The sequence below is a fragment of the Microcebus murinus genome, chromosome 18 (assembly GCF_040939455.1).
Source record: "Microcebus murinus isolate Inina chromosome 18, M.murinus_Inina_mat1.0, whole genome shotgun sequence".
Classification (NCBI taxonomy): Eukaryota; Metazoa; Chordata; class Mammalia; order Primates; family Cheirogaleidae; genus Microcebus; species Microcebus murinus.
This window is the reverse complement of record NC_134121.1, coordinates 58,117,496-58,136,304: the sequence shown is the minus strand read 5'-3', so window position 1 is coordinate 58,136,304 and position 18,809 is coordinate 58,117,496. Positions and strand designations below refer to the sequence as shown.

The window sequence follows — 18,809 nt, the reverse complement described above, 5'->3', positions numbered from 1 at the left end:
TGCTGTGGGCGGCAGTGCAGGAGAGAGGCTGCGGGGATCGGGTGCTGCAGGGAGCGTGGGACTCATTTATGCAAAGGCCTTTTGTTCCCACGCCATCCCTCCTCCATGCCTCTCCCAAATCAATCACGAGGGCAGGGACTCTGGGAGCTCAAGGGCTTAAGGCTGAATAAAGATTAACTTTTATTAAATCGAATATAATTAAAGTAAGCACCATTTAATTACTTTTTTTTTCCTGGTGCATTTCGTCCAGAGTTAAAAACACTGTGGGCCGGGCACGGTGGCTCACACCTGTAATCCTAGCACTCTGGGAGGCCGAAGCGGGTGGATTGCTCGAGGTCAGGAGTTCGAAACCAGCCTGAGCAAGAGCGAGACCCCCGTCTCTACTATAAATAGCAAGAAATTAATTGGCCAACTAATATATATGTAAAAAAAAAAAATTAGCTGGGCATGGTGGTGCATGCCTGTAGTCCCAGTTACTGGGGAGGCTGAGGCAGGAGGATCGCTTGAGCCCAGGAGATTGAGGTTGCTGTGAGCTAGGCTGACGCCATGGCACTCACTCTAGCCTGGGCAACAAAGTGAGACTCTGTCTTAAAAAAAAAAAAGAAAAAACAAAACAAAACAAAATACTGTGACTTTTAGAAAATAACTTGATAGTATAAATCAAGAAACATAAGTGTTTTAGCCTTTAATCTAGCAATTCTACTTTAGGAAACTACACTGAAGAAGAAATCATCAGAGAATAGACAAAGATTAGTGTGTGAGGCTGTAACTGAAGCAGTAATTTTTTTTTTTTTTTTTTTTTTTTACTATTTTCCTTCTCTGGCTATGAAAGCAATGTTTTTTCATTGTAAAATGGTAAGAAAAGTATAAAGAACCCCATGATTCTACCACCCAGAAGTAACCACTATTAACATTCTGGTAAATAATCTTTCAAACTTTTATGTACATATAAAAATAAATGTTAAAGAAAAATGGGGCAGGGTGTGGTGGCTGATGCCTGTAATTTAAGCACTTTGGGAGGCTGAGGTGGGAAGACCACTTGAGCCCAGGAGTTCAGGGTGGTAGTGAGTTGTGACTGTGATACTGCACTCTAGTCTGGGTGACAGAGTGAGACCCTGTCTCTAAAAAAAAAAACAAAGAAAGAAAGAAAGAAAAATGGGATTATATAACAAATATTGTTTTATAAATTGCTTTTTATTAGTAATATATTGTAAATAGTTTTTATTCTTTTTTTAAATTTTATTTTATTTTTTAGAGATAGGGTTTTACTATGTTGTCCAAGCTGGCTTCGAACTCCTGGGCTCAAGCCATCCTCCTGCCTCAGGCTTCCAAGTAACTGGGACTACAGGTGTGTGCCACAGTGCCTGGCTTGTAAATATTTTTTATGTCAATAGATACAGATTTATAACACCATTTTTAATGGCTTCATAATACTCTGTTGGACTGAATATACCAATACATGTACAATATTTTTTTTTTTTTTTTGAGACAGAGTCTCGCTTTGTTGCCCAGGCTAGAGTGAGTGCCGTGGCGTCAGCCTAGCTCACAGCAACCTCAAACTCCTGGGCTCAAGCAATCCTGCTGCCTCAGCCTCCCGAGTAGCTGGGACTACAGGCATGCGCCACCATGCCCGGCTAATTTTATATATATATTAGTTGGCCAATTAATTTCTTTCTATTTATAGTAGAGATGGGGTCTCGTTCTTGCTCAGGCTGGTTTTGAACTCCTGACCTTGAGCAATCCGCCCGCCTCAGCCTCCCAGAGTGCTAGGATTACAGGCGTGAGCCACCGCGCCCGGCTACATGTACAATATATTTATAAGAGCAAAAATGGAAACAAGTGTTCAGTGGTTGAATAAATTAGGAGGCACATCTAGCCTATAAATTATTACACAGTAAATATTATGTGTAAATATTACACATTAAATAGTCTATCTACAAAAATATTTAAAAGGACATGGGGAAATGCTTGTAACATAATGTTATGCCAAAATAACCAAATAAAACACACAGTGTGATACCGACCGTTTGGCGTTGAAAGGACTAGGAGGCAATGTGCCGAATGAGTCACAGGGGCTGCCTCTGAGGAGGACTATGGGTGACCTTTTCTGGTTCTTTACCCTCTTTAAATTCTCTACGGTGAGCACGTAGTACTCTGATAATGGGGTGGGAGAAGTGAAAGCTTAAGAAGAGAGGAGGGGAGGCAGTGACACACACAAATGGGATGTGGGTGACAAGCCCCACAGGAGCAGAGCAAGGCGCTGACTCTGGGGCTCGGTGGCACCTCCCAGCCCGGCAGCCCAGCCTTCAGGACGGCCAGAGACAGAGTGGGGGGGAGGCCTTCAACTCTGCACGCCAGAGAGATCCCCCCAGGCTGCTGTACGTACGCCTTCCCCTGCGTTCTGTTTCTCTTACCCTGGCGCTGCGGCCCTGTCTTCTCCAAGCCTTGGTTTTCTCATCTATGAAACAGCAATAAGACGACTCACACGAAAAGGGTGATGAGCCAATTCAAAAGGATCCGAGCAAACCCCCCCACGCCAGGCCTGGCGCATTGTAGGCCTTGAGCAATGCGCGGTTTCTCTCTCCTCTTTCTCGCCCACTGTCCCAACTCCTTGACTTGGCACCACACAGCAGGTCCGCTATGAGTGGAATCATGTCTGTTTGCCAAGATTCCTTGAATGGATGGGCTGATTTAGAAGAAATGTTAACCCCTGTGAGACACTCCCCGCTGGGTCATAAGCCAGATCCGTTCCTAACTGAGTCACCCAAAAGGCTGTCCCAGTGTGGGACCCAGCGTGGAAAAGCGTATGTGAGGCCACGGCTTACCCTCCTGGGGCTCCAGCTCCCCCAGCACGACGTACAGGGAGCCCTCCTGGGCTTGGAATGGCTCCACCAGCTTGGTGCAGACCAGAAGCTCGTGCTCATCGGATCCGTGCTGGGCTGTCAGCTTCACTCTGGACTCGGCCACATCGTAGAGGCACAACCTGGAGGGCGGAGGAAGTGTGACAATGTCTACCTACAGACAGACCCACCATGAAACTCAAAAGGTTTGGGGAGGACAATAAATCCATGAAAAAATGTTCGGCCTCAATCTGATAAGAGAAATAAAAATGGCAACAACAAATTAGAGAAAAATTTTCAGTGTACATCGTAGACTAGGAGGGAATTGCCTTTTAATTTTCTTCCCCTTACCTTTAATTTTCATAATGGTATCTTTTGATAAGCAAAGCTTTTAATTTTGTTGATGTCCACTTTTTTTTTTTCTTTTATGGCTTTTGCTTACTGTGTCTTATCTACAAAAACTTTGCCTGTCTCAAAGATGGAAAGATACTCTGTGTACTTCTAGACATTTTATAGTTTTAGTTTGTACATTTGTGACACAGTGCCAATTATTATTTTTTTGTATGTTGTGAGGTAGGGATCAAGGTGTTTTCGGCCCACATAAGAATATCCAGTAGTTCCAGCACCATTTGCTGAAATAACTATCCTTTCTCCACCAAATTACACTGATGTCTTTCTTGAAAATCCATAGAGAGATGGCTAAATAAATTATGGAATACCTACATGGCGAAATAAAATGGGCCTATTAAAAATTATGATGTCCATCTATACATTTGACATGGAACTAGGTCTACCATACACAGTTAAGTAAACAAATGGTACAATATAGTATTATTATTATATTTGAGACAGAGTCTCACTCTTTGCCCAGGTTAGAGTGCTGTGGCGTCAGCCTAGCTCACAGCAACCTCAAACTCCTGGGCTCAAGCAATCCTCCTGCCTCAGCCTCCCAAGTAGCTGGGACTACAGGCTCGTGCCACCATGCCCAGCTTATTTTTTCTATATATTTTTAGTTGACCAATTAATTTATTTCTATTTATAGTAGAGGCAGGGTTCTTGCTCTTGCTTAGGCTGGTTTCAAACTCCTGACCTTGAGCGATCCTCTTGCCTCGGCCTCCCAGAGTGCTAGGATTACAAGTGTGAGCCACCTCGCCCGGCCCAATATAGTATTAATAATACAATAGGCTCTCATCTTGGTTAAAATACTTCCTTATGTACGTGCACTATCTCCCACATGATCTCCCATGATTCCCATCTCCTTGCATTCACATTCCTGTGTCCTCTACCACGCTGGACAGGGCTGACCTGTGTAACCAGCAGGGTACCACAGAAATGACTGAGCGTGACTTCGGAAGCTAGCTCATACAAGACACTGCGACTTCCACCCTGCTTTTCTCTTGGCTCACTCATTCTGGGAGAGACTGCTGTGTTCACAAGGACCCGCAAGCAGCCCTGTGGAGAAATCCACATTGTCAGGACCTGAGCCTTCTTGCCAAGAGCCAGTGCTAATTTGGCAAACGTGTGACCGAGCCACCCTGGAAGTGGATCTCCAGGCCCGGGCAAGCCTTCACTTACTGCAGCCCCTGCCAACAGCTTGATGACAGTGCCAGGAGAGACCCTGAGCTAGGACCACCCAGCTAAGTCTCCCCCAAACTCCTGACCCAGAGTAACCATTAGATAACAAACATTTGTTGTCATTTTAAGTTTGAGGATAATTGCTTACGTAATAATATATGAGTAACATGGTGTGTATGTATAAACATATATAGGGTGTATACACACCCACCCACACACATACATGGAGACGTGTATAAAGATAATCGGCAAAGGGCTTTGTCTGGGCAATGGGATTACAGGTGATCTTTGCTTTCTTTAAACTTTTATGGATTGTCTATATTTTTTTCAATGAACATATAATTTTTAAATGTTTTCTAATAATCAGTGAAAGTTGTAAAACAATGTTAAGTGTTTTTGGGTGGGGGGAAGATATCTGAACCCTCCACCATGTGAAAAAGCAGCCATTCTCACCTGCCGAATGTTCTCAGCGTGCCCCCGTCCGGAACTTGGCCAGCGCTGACCTCCCAGGGCAGGTAATAGATCCCAGGCTTTGGCAGCATCATTGGTTCCTGCAACCAAATAACTGAGATTGATTTTTGAAGATTCCTAATGAACCAAGCAGACCACAAGATAGAGATTAACAGACACATGAGACCAGCAACATCTTGAAGACTAGTTCCAGCAGGTAGTGTTTTAAAATTTTTTTAAATTTTTTGGAGGCTGGGCACGGTGGCTCACGCCTGTAATCTTAGCACTCTGGGAGGCCGAGGCGGGAGGATCGCTCAAAGTCAGGAGTTCTAACTAGCCTGAGCAAGAGCGAGACCCCATCTCTACTAAAAACAGAAAGAAATTAATTGGCCAACTAAAAATATATATAGAAAAAATTAGCTGGGCCGGGCGCGGTGGCTCACGCCTGTAATCCTAGCACTCTGGGAGGCTGAGGCGGGCGGATTGCTCGAGGTCAGGAGTTCGAAACCAGCCTGAGCAAGAGTAAGACCCCGTCTCTACTATAAATAGAAACAAATTAATAGGCCAACTAATATATATATAAAATTAGCCGGGCATGGTGGCGCATGCCTGTAGTCCCAGCTACTCGGGAGGCTGAGGCAGCAGAATCGCTTGAGCCCAGGAGTTTGAGGTTGCTGTGAGCTAGGCTGACGCCACGGCACTCACTCCAGCCTGGTCAACAAGCGAGACTCTGTCTCAAAAAAAAAAAAAAAAAAAAAAAAAAAAAATTAGCTGGGTATGGTGGCACATCCTTGTAGTCCCAGCTACTCGGAGGCTGAGGCAGAAGGACTGCTTGAGCCCAGGAGGCTGAGGTTGCTGTGAGCTAGGCTGACATCATGGCATTCTAGCTAGGGCAACAGAGTGAGACTCTCTCTCAAAAAAAAAGAAAAAAAAAGGGGGGTAGAGAGAAGACTGGCTAAATAATTTATGTAATAACAATTCAACAAAATTCAGCAGACTTTTTAAGAAGACGGGACATTATATGCACTCATATGGCAAGATCCCCAAGATATACTGTTGGGAAAAAAAGCAAGGAACCAGCCTGTAAGTATGCGTATGCATGTGTGTGTGTGTTGTGTGTGTGTTTTCTTATGAAAGAACACTCCATAAAAAGCCCACGTGTCCTGGAGCCCACTCTGGGGCGGGGTGGGTGGGAGGCATTAGTCACTCTGAAACTCTGATGGGCTCAGCAGGCTTAGGAAAGCTTCACCCTTTGGGGCGAGGAAAAGGATTCTAACCAAGACGTCTCTTCCTTTAGCGACCACTCTTCCTGTGGGAAGAGGCACCTCCAAGACACACTAGGAGACAGGCCGCTGGGAACAGAAAGGCTCCCCGGGAACACTGGCTACTGGCCCCCATGATCAGACAGGAAAACCCAGGACTCCTCAAAAAATGCAGCTTATTCCTTGGGATGAGAAGAAATGAAAGAAGTGACTGTTTTCTAAGTCTTTATAGAAAACCACATGCTGAGCAGCCGCCTGCCAAAAAGTAGAGCCACAGTAAGCTGCTCAGAAGGACGGTTCCCACCACTCCATTAGGGAGACCTGGTATGTTTAACAAAACGAAATATAATATAAACATACCAGAGAAATCATCTACATGAAGACACACTGTAGAAGTGCCCCCTCCTTTTTTTTTTTTCTAGTAATGGCCCCAAATATTCTCTAATTTATCCGTAACAATTTTTCCTACCCTAGATTTTCTTTAAAATGTTAGAGAATTGGGAACCCAGAAATAATAGTTCAATGACAAATGAATCCTGAAGGTGACAGCCTTAGCCTTCAACTATTTCTTGATAGGACACGCAAGAGGAGCAATGGGAACAAAGATAAACAGTAATTAAATAATCCTCAGATCCCTGCAGAAACCTGATGACATAGCATTAGTCTAGAAGTTTAACAGAACCTAGAATCTTGCGCAATTGGTTTCATTATCCTGCAGTGAAGACACCAGCGAGCAGCGCTGCGGGTCAGTGTGCGATAGGGCATCTGAAGGCAGCAGGCCAAGAACAGGGCTGGTGTGCACAGCTCAGAACAAGTGGCCAAGGCTCAGCTGTCTGCCAGCCCCCTAGAGGCAGAGGTCCTGCCTGGCTGTGGCCAGGGAACAGAGCTATTCCTGCCAGAAATGAGACACCCCTAGTGACCTCTGGCAGAGAAGCAAAAACAAAACAAACCAAAAGATAACCAAGAAAAAAAATATATAATGGTTCCTGTCTGGGACCACAGGGAACAATCCCATCCAGTCTAGCACAAAGCTGAAACTTGACAGTCTTTTGAAAATTGATTTTGTCACTCTCAAGCACCACACACATTATAAGCTAAGCTGTCAGTATGTGCATCACTAAATTCATGTTTATTTTTTTAAATTATACAGTAGGATGAACTCTTTGTGGTGGGGGGGCATACATTTTGTAAATTTAAACTTCATAAATTTTTTTAAAGTTCCAATTCTTCGTTAGCCAACACTGCACCAATGAGTGAATGCTGAACATTAAAACTCAAGTTATACCCCACGCTTTGAACCATGGCCTCAAAAGGTTCCATCACGTGGAATTATTACAAATCTCAAATGTAATCTCAATCAAATGAATCTTGCCAAATACAAGGATTATTTTACTGTGCCTTAAAAAGTTTTGTAATCACCAGAGTAAAGGCATCAGTGGATGGTAAAAGTACCGGGTAAATGTGTGATGAGAACGGGGCATTTACATGGTCTCAATGTATCTCCCCACAGATACTTATGAATTGCAAAGGAAATGGTCCACTTTACTACTTCACAGTGGAAAAACCTAGCAAATAGAACCTTGTGATATTATAAAATATGTACATGGTCTTCCACCCTGTTCCTTGGCAAGCAACTCCTAAAATTCTTGAAATCTTCAAAGTGGTAAGTATCTTTTGATGTTGGTCTCAAACTCCTGGCCTCAAGCCATCTTCCCCCCTCGGCCTTCCCAAAGTGCTGGGATTACACTTGACGGGTAGCTGGCAGCCCTTAGGTAGCTTCAGGATGGGGCTGGTCACCAGAAAGACCAAGGCAGGGTAAGACGCTTGGGACTTTCATTCCTCCCCCTAACCTGCAAGGAGGAGACAGGGGCTGGAGGTCAAGTTGATCATCAATGGCCAAAGATTTAATTAATCCTGCCTGCATAACGAAGCTTCCATAAAAACCCACCAAGACAGGGTTTGAAGAGCTTCGGGATGGCTGAATCCTAGAGGGTGGTGAAACCAGGGAAGGCATGGAAGCTCTGCGCCACTTCCCACATAACCTTGCCCTGTGCGTCTCTTCATCTGTGTTTTTCCTAATATCCTTTAGAATACCGGGACCCAGAAAACAATACCCCAAAGTGAAGGCCTCAGAAGCAAAAGGGTTTTCTCTGCCCTCCTGGCTCTCAGTCCCATTCTCCCCTGAGGGAGAATCCCTCTTCCCCAAGGCGAATCATATGAACTAGAACCCCTTTTATCCAAAGCTACCCATAAAACCTAAAAATAGTAGTACTCTAACTTTCCCTCTACCTTTCTATGTAAAAACTGGCCATAAAGAAATTATCTGACCTACCTTGTTTGACTGTAGGGCATACGACCCCCATTCCAGAGAGGGTACTGCCCCACACCCAGACAGAAGGAACATATACTCAGAGGCCAAGAAGAATCTGGACGGACAGGCCTTGCTGGGTTTCCCCTCCCTGGCTAGCATTAGATCGTACTCTTTTTTTCAAGGCAATGCAGAGGAAGGGAAAAGAAAGAGAAAAAAGATCATAGCCTATTTGTCCAAAAATATTTCCACACAACTATCGACACGTCATTGAACCTAAGCATAAAAACAAACAAGTTCCCCTATATTTTGGGGTCTTCTTCATTCTTTTTTTTTTTTTTTTTTTTTTTAGAGAACAAGTCTCACTCACTCTGTCAGCCAGGCTGGAGTGCAATGGTGTAATCACAGCTCACTGTAACCTTGAACTCCTGGGCTCAAATGATCTTCCTGCCTTAGCCACTCAACTAGCTTGGACTACAGGCACACGTCACCATGGCTAGCTAATTATTTCTTTTATTTTTGTAGAGATGAGGTCTTGCTATGTTGTCCAGGTTGGTTTCAAATTCCTACACTCAAGCAATCGTCTTTGTCTCCCAAAGCGCTGGGATTACAGGCATGAGCCACCTTGCTGGCCCGGATCTTCATTCTGAAGGCTCCCCTGTCATGTAAAACTATGATCAAATAAATGTGTATGCCTTTTCTCCAATCAATCTGTCTCCTGTCAGTGATTTTCAGCAAACCTTCAGAGGGCAAAGAGTTTTCCCTTGGCCCCTATAATCAATAATAAAGTGGTAAAGGTAAGTGTTTCCCTAGTTCTGTGAGCTTTTCTGCAAGAAAATTCTTTGTTCTGTTCGTGCAATTCTTAGGGCCAGGCCTGGTGGCTCACATCTGTAATTCCAGCACTTTGGGAGGCTGAGGCGTGAAGATGGATCACTTGAGGCCAGGAGTTTGAGACCAGCCTGGGCAACATAGAGAGACTCTACAAAAAATTTTAAAAACTTAGCCAGGCATGGTGGTAGATAGTATCAGAAAATAATTGAATTAAAGGACACCCGGCTGGTGTCTGCTACAGAAGTGACTGCTTGCTTGCTGGTGGGGACAAATCCCCACATATCTGGTGTCAGAAGCATGCTGTGAGAGTCTAGTGGGAGAAACTGAGTTTGGTTATTGACCAAATATATATTTTACAAGACCACAAAACTTCCCAGACCTCCTGATATGATGCACTTAGAAGGGCACATCACTTCTGTCGTGGTCCTGCCAAAAATTCGCCATCTGAATCTAATCATGAAAAAATATCAGACAAATCTGAATTAGGAGACATTCTACAAAACAACTGGCTTATATACTTCAAAAGTATTAAAGTCACAGAAGACAAAGAAAATTTTGTTCTATTCTTGCAATTCTTGTGTAAATTTGAAATTATTTCAAAATAAAAAGAAAACTTGCCAAGTTTACCTCTTCATCTAAGCCTATTCTATTTAAAGCTGAGTATACCCACTATCATTACTACATTAAGAACAGCTGACTTTCTAGAATATTACAACTGGAAGAGTCTGCTGTCAATTAGTCGTTTGTTCATTCAACAAAGATTTGCTGAGCAGCTCCTCCAGGGCAGGCGCCGAGCCAAGTCAAGAGAATAAGACAGGCCGGCCCGGTGGCTCACGCCTGTAGTCCTAGCACTCTGGGAGGCCGAGGCGGGAGGATTGCTCAAGATCAGGAGTTCGAAACCAGCCTGAGCAAGAGTGAGACCCCCATCTCTACTATAAATAGAAAGAAATTAATTGGCCAACTAATATATATATAGAAAAAAATGAGACGGGCATGGTGGCACATGCCTGTAGTCCCAGCTACTCGGGAGACTGAGGCAGTAGGATCGCTTGAGCCTAGGAGTTTGAGGTTGCTGTGAGCTAGGCTGACGCTATGACACTCACTCTAGCCTGGGCAACAAAGTGAGACTCTGTCTCCAAAAAAAAAAAAAGAAAATAAGACAGACCACACCCTGCTCTTCAGGGGTCCCACCTCAGCTCCTAAACAGGGCACAGGAGGCTCCTGTGGCCCAAGGTGTCATGGTTAGACACAACCAAGTACCAGAATGTATGTTCTTGTAGAGCTCAAATACCATTTGCCTTTTGGAAAGCGCTGTTTTCTTTCACCTGCTAAAGTCCTTATTTGATTTATCAATGGAGGGGCAGAGTACATTTCGGAAGGTCACAAACTTCCCCAGAGTGGCCTTCGGAGCACCTGGTGCTCTCTGTACATGCCACTTTCATTTCTGATGACACTGTCTCTTTTCAGTCCATCTTTTTTTTTTCTTTTTTAAGCAGAAGGAGAACCTGTGTTATACATATATTTCCAATGACATCCTCAACTTTCAAAGCACTAACTTTATTAAAGGCAGTGCAAACAGGAAGTACAAAACTTGTGTTCTAGTCCCAGCTCTGCCATTTAAGTAGCTGTGACGTGACCTCACCTCCGGACTGAACATTTGCTTGTCTTTCTTCCTCAAGGTCCCACTGAAAGAAATGTAACCGCAAAGAGAAAAGAAAGGGGCATGGGTCATCACAATAGGGAATGGGTGGGAAGGTGTGGCAGAACCTGGGGGTGGGGTGGGGGGGTGGCTGGGATGTGAGTCGACAGATCTGATGGAGGGCAAGGGTGACACGGGGCACAGAAACAGGAGATTAGCTGACATAGAGATTAGCAGGCAGCCAAAGGTCAAAACAGAGATACTGCTCTAAAGACAACTTTCTTTGAAGAAATAAGAAACTATCCTGGACGCTGGTGCCTCCCCCACGTGGAGGCCTGTCATCCACACTTTGGGGCCTGCTTGTCTGAAAGTGCCCAGGGCCTTAGTGCTGACTCATTTCTCAGTATGGACAATCAAGGATCACCAGGTATTCAGGCGAAACCACAGTGTGAAAGAAAAATGCCAAGATAAATAAACAGCAGAACTGATCTAAGAGGAAACAGAAATAACATGGGGAATAGAACAGAACTTTGAGAAATCATTAATGGCATCCACAGTGACATTTAAGAAGATATTGCGCCATAAAATACAAATAGGATATTTCCTAGAATAAATTAAAAAAAAAAGCTGTTGGAAATTCCAAATAAGATTTAAAAAAATAATAATAATAAATTACAAGATCATATCAAGACTATCTCCCAGTGCATAGATTGAAAAACCCAATAAATAAAAATTAGAGAAAAGGTGAGAAAGCTATGCATTTGAGGAGTCCCAAAACATGATAAATTAGTTCCAAAAAGAGAGTGGGAAAAACAGAGGAGCCAAAACCATCAAGGAATAGGAGCAGGTGTGGTGGCTCATGCCTGTAATCCCAGCACTTTGGGAGGCAGAGGCAGAAGGACTGTTTGAGGCCAGGAGTTGAGATGAGCCTGAGCAACATACCAAGACCCTGTCTCTACAAAAAAATAGAAAAATCAGCTGGGCGTGGTGGTGTGTGCCTGTAGTCCCAGCTACTCAGGAGGCTGAGGGAGGAGGATCCCTTGAGCCCAGGAGTTTGAGGTTGCAGTGAGCTATGATGATGTCACTGTACTCTAGCCTGTGTAAGAGAGCAAGACCCTGTCTCAAAAAAATAAAAAAGAAAGAAAGAACAGTAATAGCAAGTTTTACAGAGCTGAACAAAGACTTGAGTCTGTAGTTGAAAGGGCAGAACTGGATGAATGGAAAACGACCCACACCTTCAACACAGCATGAAAATTTCCAGAGACCAAGGCAGAGGGTTTTCAAGAACTTCAAAGAGGAAAAACCGAGTCACACACAAAGGCTACAAACTCGCCTCCTCACCGCTTCTTAGCTACAAACTTATTAACATCTGCCTTTCCTGTCACAATGACAAAAGTGTCCCTAATCTTATTATCCAGAACTTGAAATAGTGGCTTCCTCTGCTCTGTTAATTCTGCCACTAGGCTCCATGTGTTTCCCATCTTCCTAGAATCTACTGAGAGCCCTGGCCCACGGACATCTGTTCTGTTCTTTTCCATTTAGGTGAGTCCTGGAAGGAGAGGAAATAGGCACAGTTGGACTATGTTTTTCTGGTTTTTGGTTTTTTTTTGAGACAGAGTCTCACTTTGTTGCCTAGGCTAGAGTGAGTGCCGTGGCGTCAGCCTAGCTCACAGCAACCTCAAACTCCTGGGCTCAAGCAATCCTTCTGCCTCAGCCTCCCAAGTAGCTGGGACTACAGGCATGCGCCACCATGCTTGGCTAATTTTTTCTGTATATATTAGTTGGCCAATTGATTTCTTTCTATTTATAGTATAGACGGGGTCTCGCTCTTGCTCAGGGTGGTTTTGAACTCCTGACCTCGAGCAATCCGCCCGCCTCGGCCTCCCAGAGAGCTAGGATTACAGGCGTGAGCCACCGCGCCCGGCCTTGTTTTTCTGATTTTTAATGCCACCTGAAATTCTGGCCCTAATAGCAGGGCCAAGGCCCCTGGCCCCCTAAAAGTTCACTGAAAAATCACTGATTAATAAGAGAAAATACATACTAATTTATTTAACGTGTATATATACACAGGAGCCTTCAGAATGAAGACTCAAAGATATAGGGGAATTGTCCATTTTTATGCATAGGTTCAACAAAGTATGAACAGCTGAATAGAAATACGATTGGACAAAAGGGTATGATCTAATGTTTACAGACTGAGTGGTGAGACCCAGCAAGGCCTGTCTGTCTAGATTCCTTCTGGCCTCTCTGAGCAGGCATTCCTTCTTTCTGGGTGTGGGGCAGGATCCTTTCTGGAACGGGGGTCTTATGCCCTACAGTCAAACAAAGTAGGTCAGATAATTTCTTTTATGGCCAATTTTTACACAGAACACTTTTAGGTTTTATGGCTGGCTTTAGGGAAAAGGGGTTCTGGTTTCTATCACCTGCCTTGGGGAAGAGGGATTCTAGTTTCTATGGCTTGCCTCAGAGGGGAATGGAGGAGAGGCAGGAGGGCAGGAGAAGGTCAGAGAAAAAGTTTCAAAAGTTTCGCTCTGAGGCTGCTTCTGAGGCCTTCATTCTGGGGTCCTGTTTTCTAAGGCCCAGCAGCACCAGAGTCTTACATCTGCTCAAATCTTAAAAGTCCTTCCTGATGCTTCCCTTTCTCTCACGGCTCATCCAATCCATCACAAATTTCTGTCAGTTTTACCTTGCTGGGGCTCAAAACCCACACCCCAAAATATGTCTCTCTTTGACATGTTGAACTAAAGTAGCCTGAAGGTCTTCTTGACACTCCCTCCCAATCTGGCTCTCCCAAAGCTTCCTCTTGTGCTGTTTTCTGAAGTTTCCTCATCTACCTAGAAACCAGACCCCCAAAGAGGAATACAATTGCCTTCCATCCTGCCCAAAAAAAATCTCATTATCTATTTCAGAAGGCAAGCCTGAGCGAGGCATGTTGGCACTTACCTGTGGTCCCAGCTACTCAGGAGGCTGAAGCAGGAGGATCACTTAAACCCAGAAGTTCGACAGCAGCCTGGGCAAAGAGCAAACCCTGTCTCAAGAAAAAAAAATTATCTATCTATATATATGAGGAAGAAAAAAAAAACCACTGAGGAATGCAAGAATAATGTCTATTGGAGGCTCAACCTACAAAAAGAATCATTTGCAAATGACTCTGTCTCTCAGAGTCTATTCATTCTCCCTAATACTCATTTACCCCTCAAAGAATTGCCTACATTCCCCCGAATTCCCTCTCCCCGAGTTCCCTCTCCCCAACAAAGAAGGTATTTAAGTGTCAACCATCCGGCCCTTTGAGTATTCTTTTTTTTAAGAGAGACAGTCTCACTCTTTGTCCAGGCTGGAGTGTGGTGGCATAGTAACAGCTTGCTGCAGCCTCCAACTCCTGGGCTCAACTAGTCCTCCCGCCTCAGCCTCCCTAGTAGCTAGGACTACAGGCAGGTGCCACCACGCCTGGCTAATTTTCTTTTTTTTTTTGTAGAGATGGGGTCTCGATATGTTGCCCTAGCTCGTCTCAAACTCCTGGACTTAAACAATCCTCCCACCTTGACCTCCAAAAGTGCTGGGATAACAGGTGTGAGCCACTGTGCCCAGCTCAGTTTTCGTATGTTGTATGACTCTTGTTCACAAGTACATGATAAATTTGTTATACTTTCGTTAATTTGTCTTTTGCTATAGGGGTGTCTGTTGGTCATGACCCTTTATGATAAGGGTAAAAGGACCACTCCCTTTCTGGCCCCACAACTTCAAACTAGGTAGTGAGTCTATTGACTTCACTCCCTGATCACCACCCCAGCTCAAGCCTTTATCAAGTCTTTTTGTTTCTACTCTTGTCTAACATCCATTCTCTTTCTAACAATCAGAGTGATGCTTTAAAATGGAAAATATGCCATGCCATAGGGAGTAGTTTTAGCATAAACCATAAGTCTGAATCCAATAAAGCCTCTAAATCTAAATAACAGGTCACAGAAAATACAAAGAAACATCTCAATGACATCATGGAAATAATAAAATCCAAATTGCGGAAAATTCCACAGGAAAAATGACATAGTCTTAAGAAAAAAAAAAAAAGATGTACAGGGAAACCTATACAATAAAAGAGGCTTAAGATTCAGGCCGGCGCAGTGGTTCATGCCTGTAATCCTAGCACTCTGGGAGGCCGAGGCAGGAGGATCACTCAAGGTCAGGAGTTCGAAAGCAGCCTGGACAAGAGGGAGACCCTGTCTCTACTAAAAATAGAAAGAAATTAGCTGGACAACTAAAAATATATAGAAAGAAATTAGCTGGACAACCAAAAATATATAGAAAAAATTAGCTGGGCATGGTGGCACATGCCTATAGTTCCAGGTACTTGGGAGGCTGAATCAGGATTGAGCCCAGGGGTTTGAGGTTACAGTGAGCTATGATGAGGCCACTGCACTCTACCCAGGTGACAGACAAGAGACTGTTTCAAAAAAAAAAAAAGTCAAGTTTCCCAGATTGTTTCATAGAAAGTGGCAGTTGGAAGGCTGGGTGCAGTGGCTCACGCCTGTAATCCTAGCACTCTGGGAGGCCAAGGCGGGCCTTGGAGGCCAAGGTCAGGAGTTCGAAACCAGCCTGAGCAACAGCCAGACCCAGTCTCTACTAAAAATAGCTACTCCCAGCTACTTGGGAGGCTAAGGCAAGTAGGATCGCTTGAGCCCAGGAGTTTGAGGTTGCTGTGAGCTAGGCTGATGCCACAGCACTGTAGCCCGGGCAACACAGTGAGACTCTGTCTCAAAAAAAAAAAAAAAAGAAAGAAAGAAAGTGGCAGTTGGTTTGTCTAAATCTGGGTCCAAAAAGGTCCACACACATGTTGCAGCTGCAGCTGTTGGATATGAATCTTTCTTTATTTATTTTTTTTTTTTTTTGAGACAGAGTCTCACTCTGTTGCTGGGGCTAGAGTGGCCGTGGCGTCAGCCTAGCTCACAGCAACCTCAAACTCCTGGGCTCAAGCGATCCTCCTGTCTCAGCCTCCCGAGTAGCTGAGACCATAGGCATATGCCATCACGCCTGGCAAATTTTGTTCTATTTTTTGTAGAGACTGGGTCTCACTCTTACTCAGCCTGATCTTGAACTCCTGGTCTCAAGACATCCTCCTGCCTCAACCTCCCAGAGTGCTAGGATTACAGGCACGAGCCACTGTGCCTGACTGGAAACTTGATTATTGATTGAATCTGTGATGAAGTTAAAAAATTTTTGTTAATATTACCAAGTGTCATAACAGTATTGAGATTTTGTTAAAAACTCTTTAAAGATATATACTGAAAGTATTTACAGATGATATGACATAGGATTTGCTTAAAATTAATGTAGGGGAGTGGGTGGAGGTATGGTTGATGATTGTTGAATCTGGGTGAGAGTATATATGGGGTTCATTACATTATTCCCTTTATGTTTCAAATTTTCCACAACAAAATGTTTAAAAATGTAAATAATATAACTCTGTTTATTCACTTATTTATTTTGAGACAGAGTCTCACTTTGTTGCCCAGGCTAGAGTGAGTGTCATAGCGTCAGCCTAGCTCACAGCAACCTCAAACTCCTGGGCTCAAGCAATCCTTCTGCCTCAGCCTCCTGAGTAGTTGGGACTACAGGCATGTGCCACCATGCCTGGCTAATTTTTTCTATATATTTTTAGTTGGCCAATTAATTTGTTTCTATTTTTAGTAAAGACTGGGTCTCACTCTTGCTCAGGCTGGTTTCGAACTCCTGAACTCGAGTGATGCTCCCGCCTTGGCCTCCCAGAGTGCTAGGATTACAGGTGTGAGCCACCACGCCCAGCCATGGGACATTATTAATATTAAATATTTCTCACATGGGTGAATAGATTCTCATTGTCAGTACTTACTCTTCCTAAACTGACTAGCCTAGGCAAACGGTTTGAACATTAACAGTTTGTCCACTGGGAGTCTCTGAATTCCCTTACCTTGACATTTGCACCAATTTTGGACTATGGTTCTTACCTAATCTTACTCAAGACCTTCAACTGAAAGACCTGCCTTAAACCAAATTTCCAATTCTCAACAAATTCTGATCTTACCTTCCCCTCTCTGAGATAGTGCCAAAACTTTGCCAAGCAGTGTTCTCCTTTAAAGAATAAACTCAGTTTTGTCTTAAGAACAACTTATGTTGGTTATATTTGGAGTGCCAGCTTTTGTTGACAAGACGAATGAAATTAACAGTAACCAATCTAAATGCCTGGGGGGGGCATTAAAAAAACACTATCAGTATATTGGAACCTGAGACAAAAGGAAAAATCAGCAATGATGATCTTGTCTTCATCTAAAATATTGGTATTTTGTTTGTCATGGATTTTTCTGCATTAATTTTAATTTTTAAAAATGTTGCATCAGCCAGGGTAACTGGCTCACACCTATAATCCCAGCACTTTGGGAGGACTAGGGAGGAGGATCACTTGAGGCCAGTAGGTCAAGACCAAGCCTCCGTCTCTACAAAAAATTTTAAAAATTAGGCAGGCATGGTAGCACATGCCTGTATTTCCACCTATGGGAAGACTACGGCCAGAGGATTGCTTGACCCCAAGAGTTGGAGCGATGACCATGCCACTGCATTCCAGCTTGGGGGAGCAAGATCCGTCTCTTTAAAGAAAAAAAGAAAGGTGCCGCATTAATGTTAATCTTGAGGTTTTTTTTTTTTTTTTGCGCGTCCTTAAATTGTGTCCAAGGTGAATGGTCATCTTACCTTATACCCAGTAGTGTTACTAGAAAAACGAGCAGGTGATTAAGCATGTTTGAAGTTACAAAGGCAAATTAGGCAGAGTTTAGTAAAGAAAGAGATGTTGCAGTGTGCTGTATCCTAACAATCATGGCATGAAGTCAAATGGTAACTAAACGAACAAATCAAGAAATAGCAAATTAAGTATTTTATTTAGCTATTTCTCAGGAATTATATCTGAATACAGAACTGGTGAAAACTGACTGCTTCCGAGGATGGGGAATTCTTGCTTTTCATTAGAAATCCTCCCACATTAGGTTTTAAAATAACGTATGCACTTCCCACTTTAATGGAGATGATAATTATAGAGAAAACAAAAAAAGTCTGGCCTCCAAGACTTCTAAGAACTGCCAGGATCAGGGGAAAGAAAAAAAGTCTGGTTTCTATGACAGATGACAGAGAAATCTCAGAGAAACACTGCCAGCTCGGTCTCGTTCAAAGTCTACGTCCTCCCTACAAACACAAGGAAGCGCCAGCAATCCCACACCCAGGCCCCAGCAACCCACGCCTCTAGCAGCGGACGCCATTACCTTAACAAAAGGTAACTGGAGCCACTCCCCAATGCGACCTTGGTCCCAGTCCCTTTTTTCCCCCAGTCTGGAAGAGTTTGGGAAAATCCTAACGACCTCCTCTAGAAAGTCGGTATGGCTCACAGCCCTCTCAACCCGCTCCCGGGCCCTTGAGTCCCCTCCCCCCCTCATTTCCGCGGAAGCCTTTGCGCACCGACCCGGAAGTGTTGAGGAGGGCGAGTCCCAAGGCGCAGGCGCAGCCCCTCCTCAGCCTCGTTGTCCCGCCCCTTCCCAAGCCCCCAGCCAACCTGTTCTGAGCGTTGCCTGAGGTTCAGGTTCCCTCTTTCCGCCCGAGTGATCACGTGACGGGGGAGGGGCGGGATAGCAAAATAGCTTCACTCCTCCCCGCTTCCCGCGGGGCAATTTCTTAACCCTTTACAAGTTTCCTTTCCGGAGGGGCCGCTCGGGGGCCTCTAGTGTCCGGGAGCAGAGGATTCTTAGGCCCCGTGGCCGGCAGCGGTCAAGGCGCGGCCACCTTTTCCTTCTCTGCCCGAGCCGCGGTCGGTCACGTGCCGAGCGGCAGCTGCGAGGAAGAGGCGGGCTGGGGCGGACCCGGGCGGGCTGGGGCGGGCGGGGGCGGGGGCG

The 18,809-nt window shown here is 44.5% G+C and overlaps 1 protein-coding gene across 7 annotated transcripts in view; it reads right to left on the bottom strand.

Moving 5' to 3' along the window:
- Positions 1-18,754, bottom strand: part of TEN1 (TEN1 subunit of CST complex) — a 24,396-nt gene extending 5,642 nt beyond the window's left edge. Inside the window, exons 1-4 of one of the 7 annotated variants that reach the window (XM_075994765.1) lie at positions 18,473-18,754; positions 13,849-13,937; positions 4,869-4,966; positions 2,826-2,983 (exon numbers count right to left, since the gene is read on the bottom strand). In XM_075994765.1, coding sequence (XP_075850880.1) covers positions 2,826-2,983; positions 4,869-4,960 — 250 coding nt within the window. In that variant the 5' untranslated portion in view covers positions 4,961-4,966; positions 13,849-13,937; positions 18,473-18,754. Of the gene's footprint in view, positions 1-2,825; positions 2,984-4,868; positions 4,967-13,848; positions 13,938-18,185; positions 18,437-18,472 lie in introns of those variants that run through there. The other 6 variants (XM_075994764.1, XM_075994767.1, XM_075994763.1 and 3 more) reach the window with 6 other exon arrangements.
- Positions 18,755-18,809: the final 55 nt, after the last annotated feature.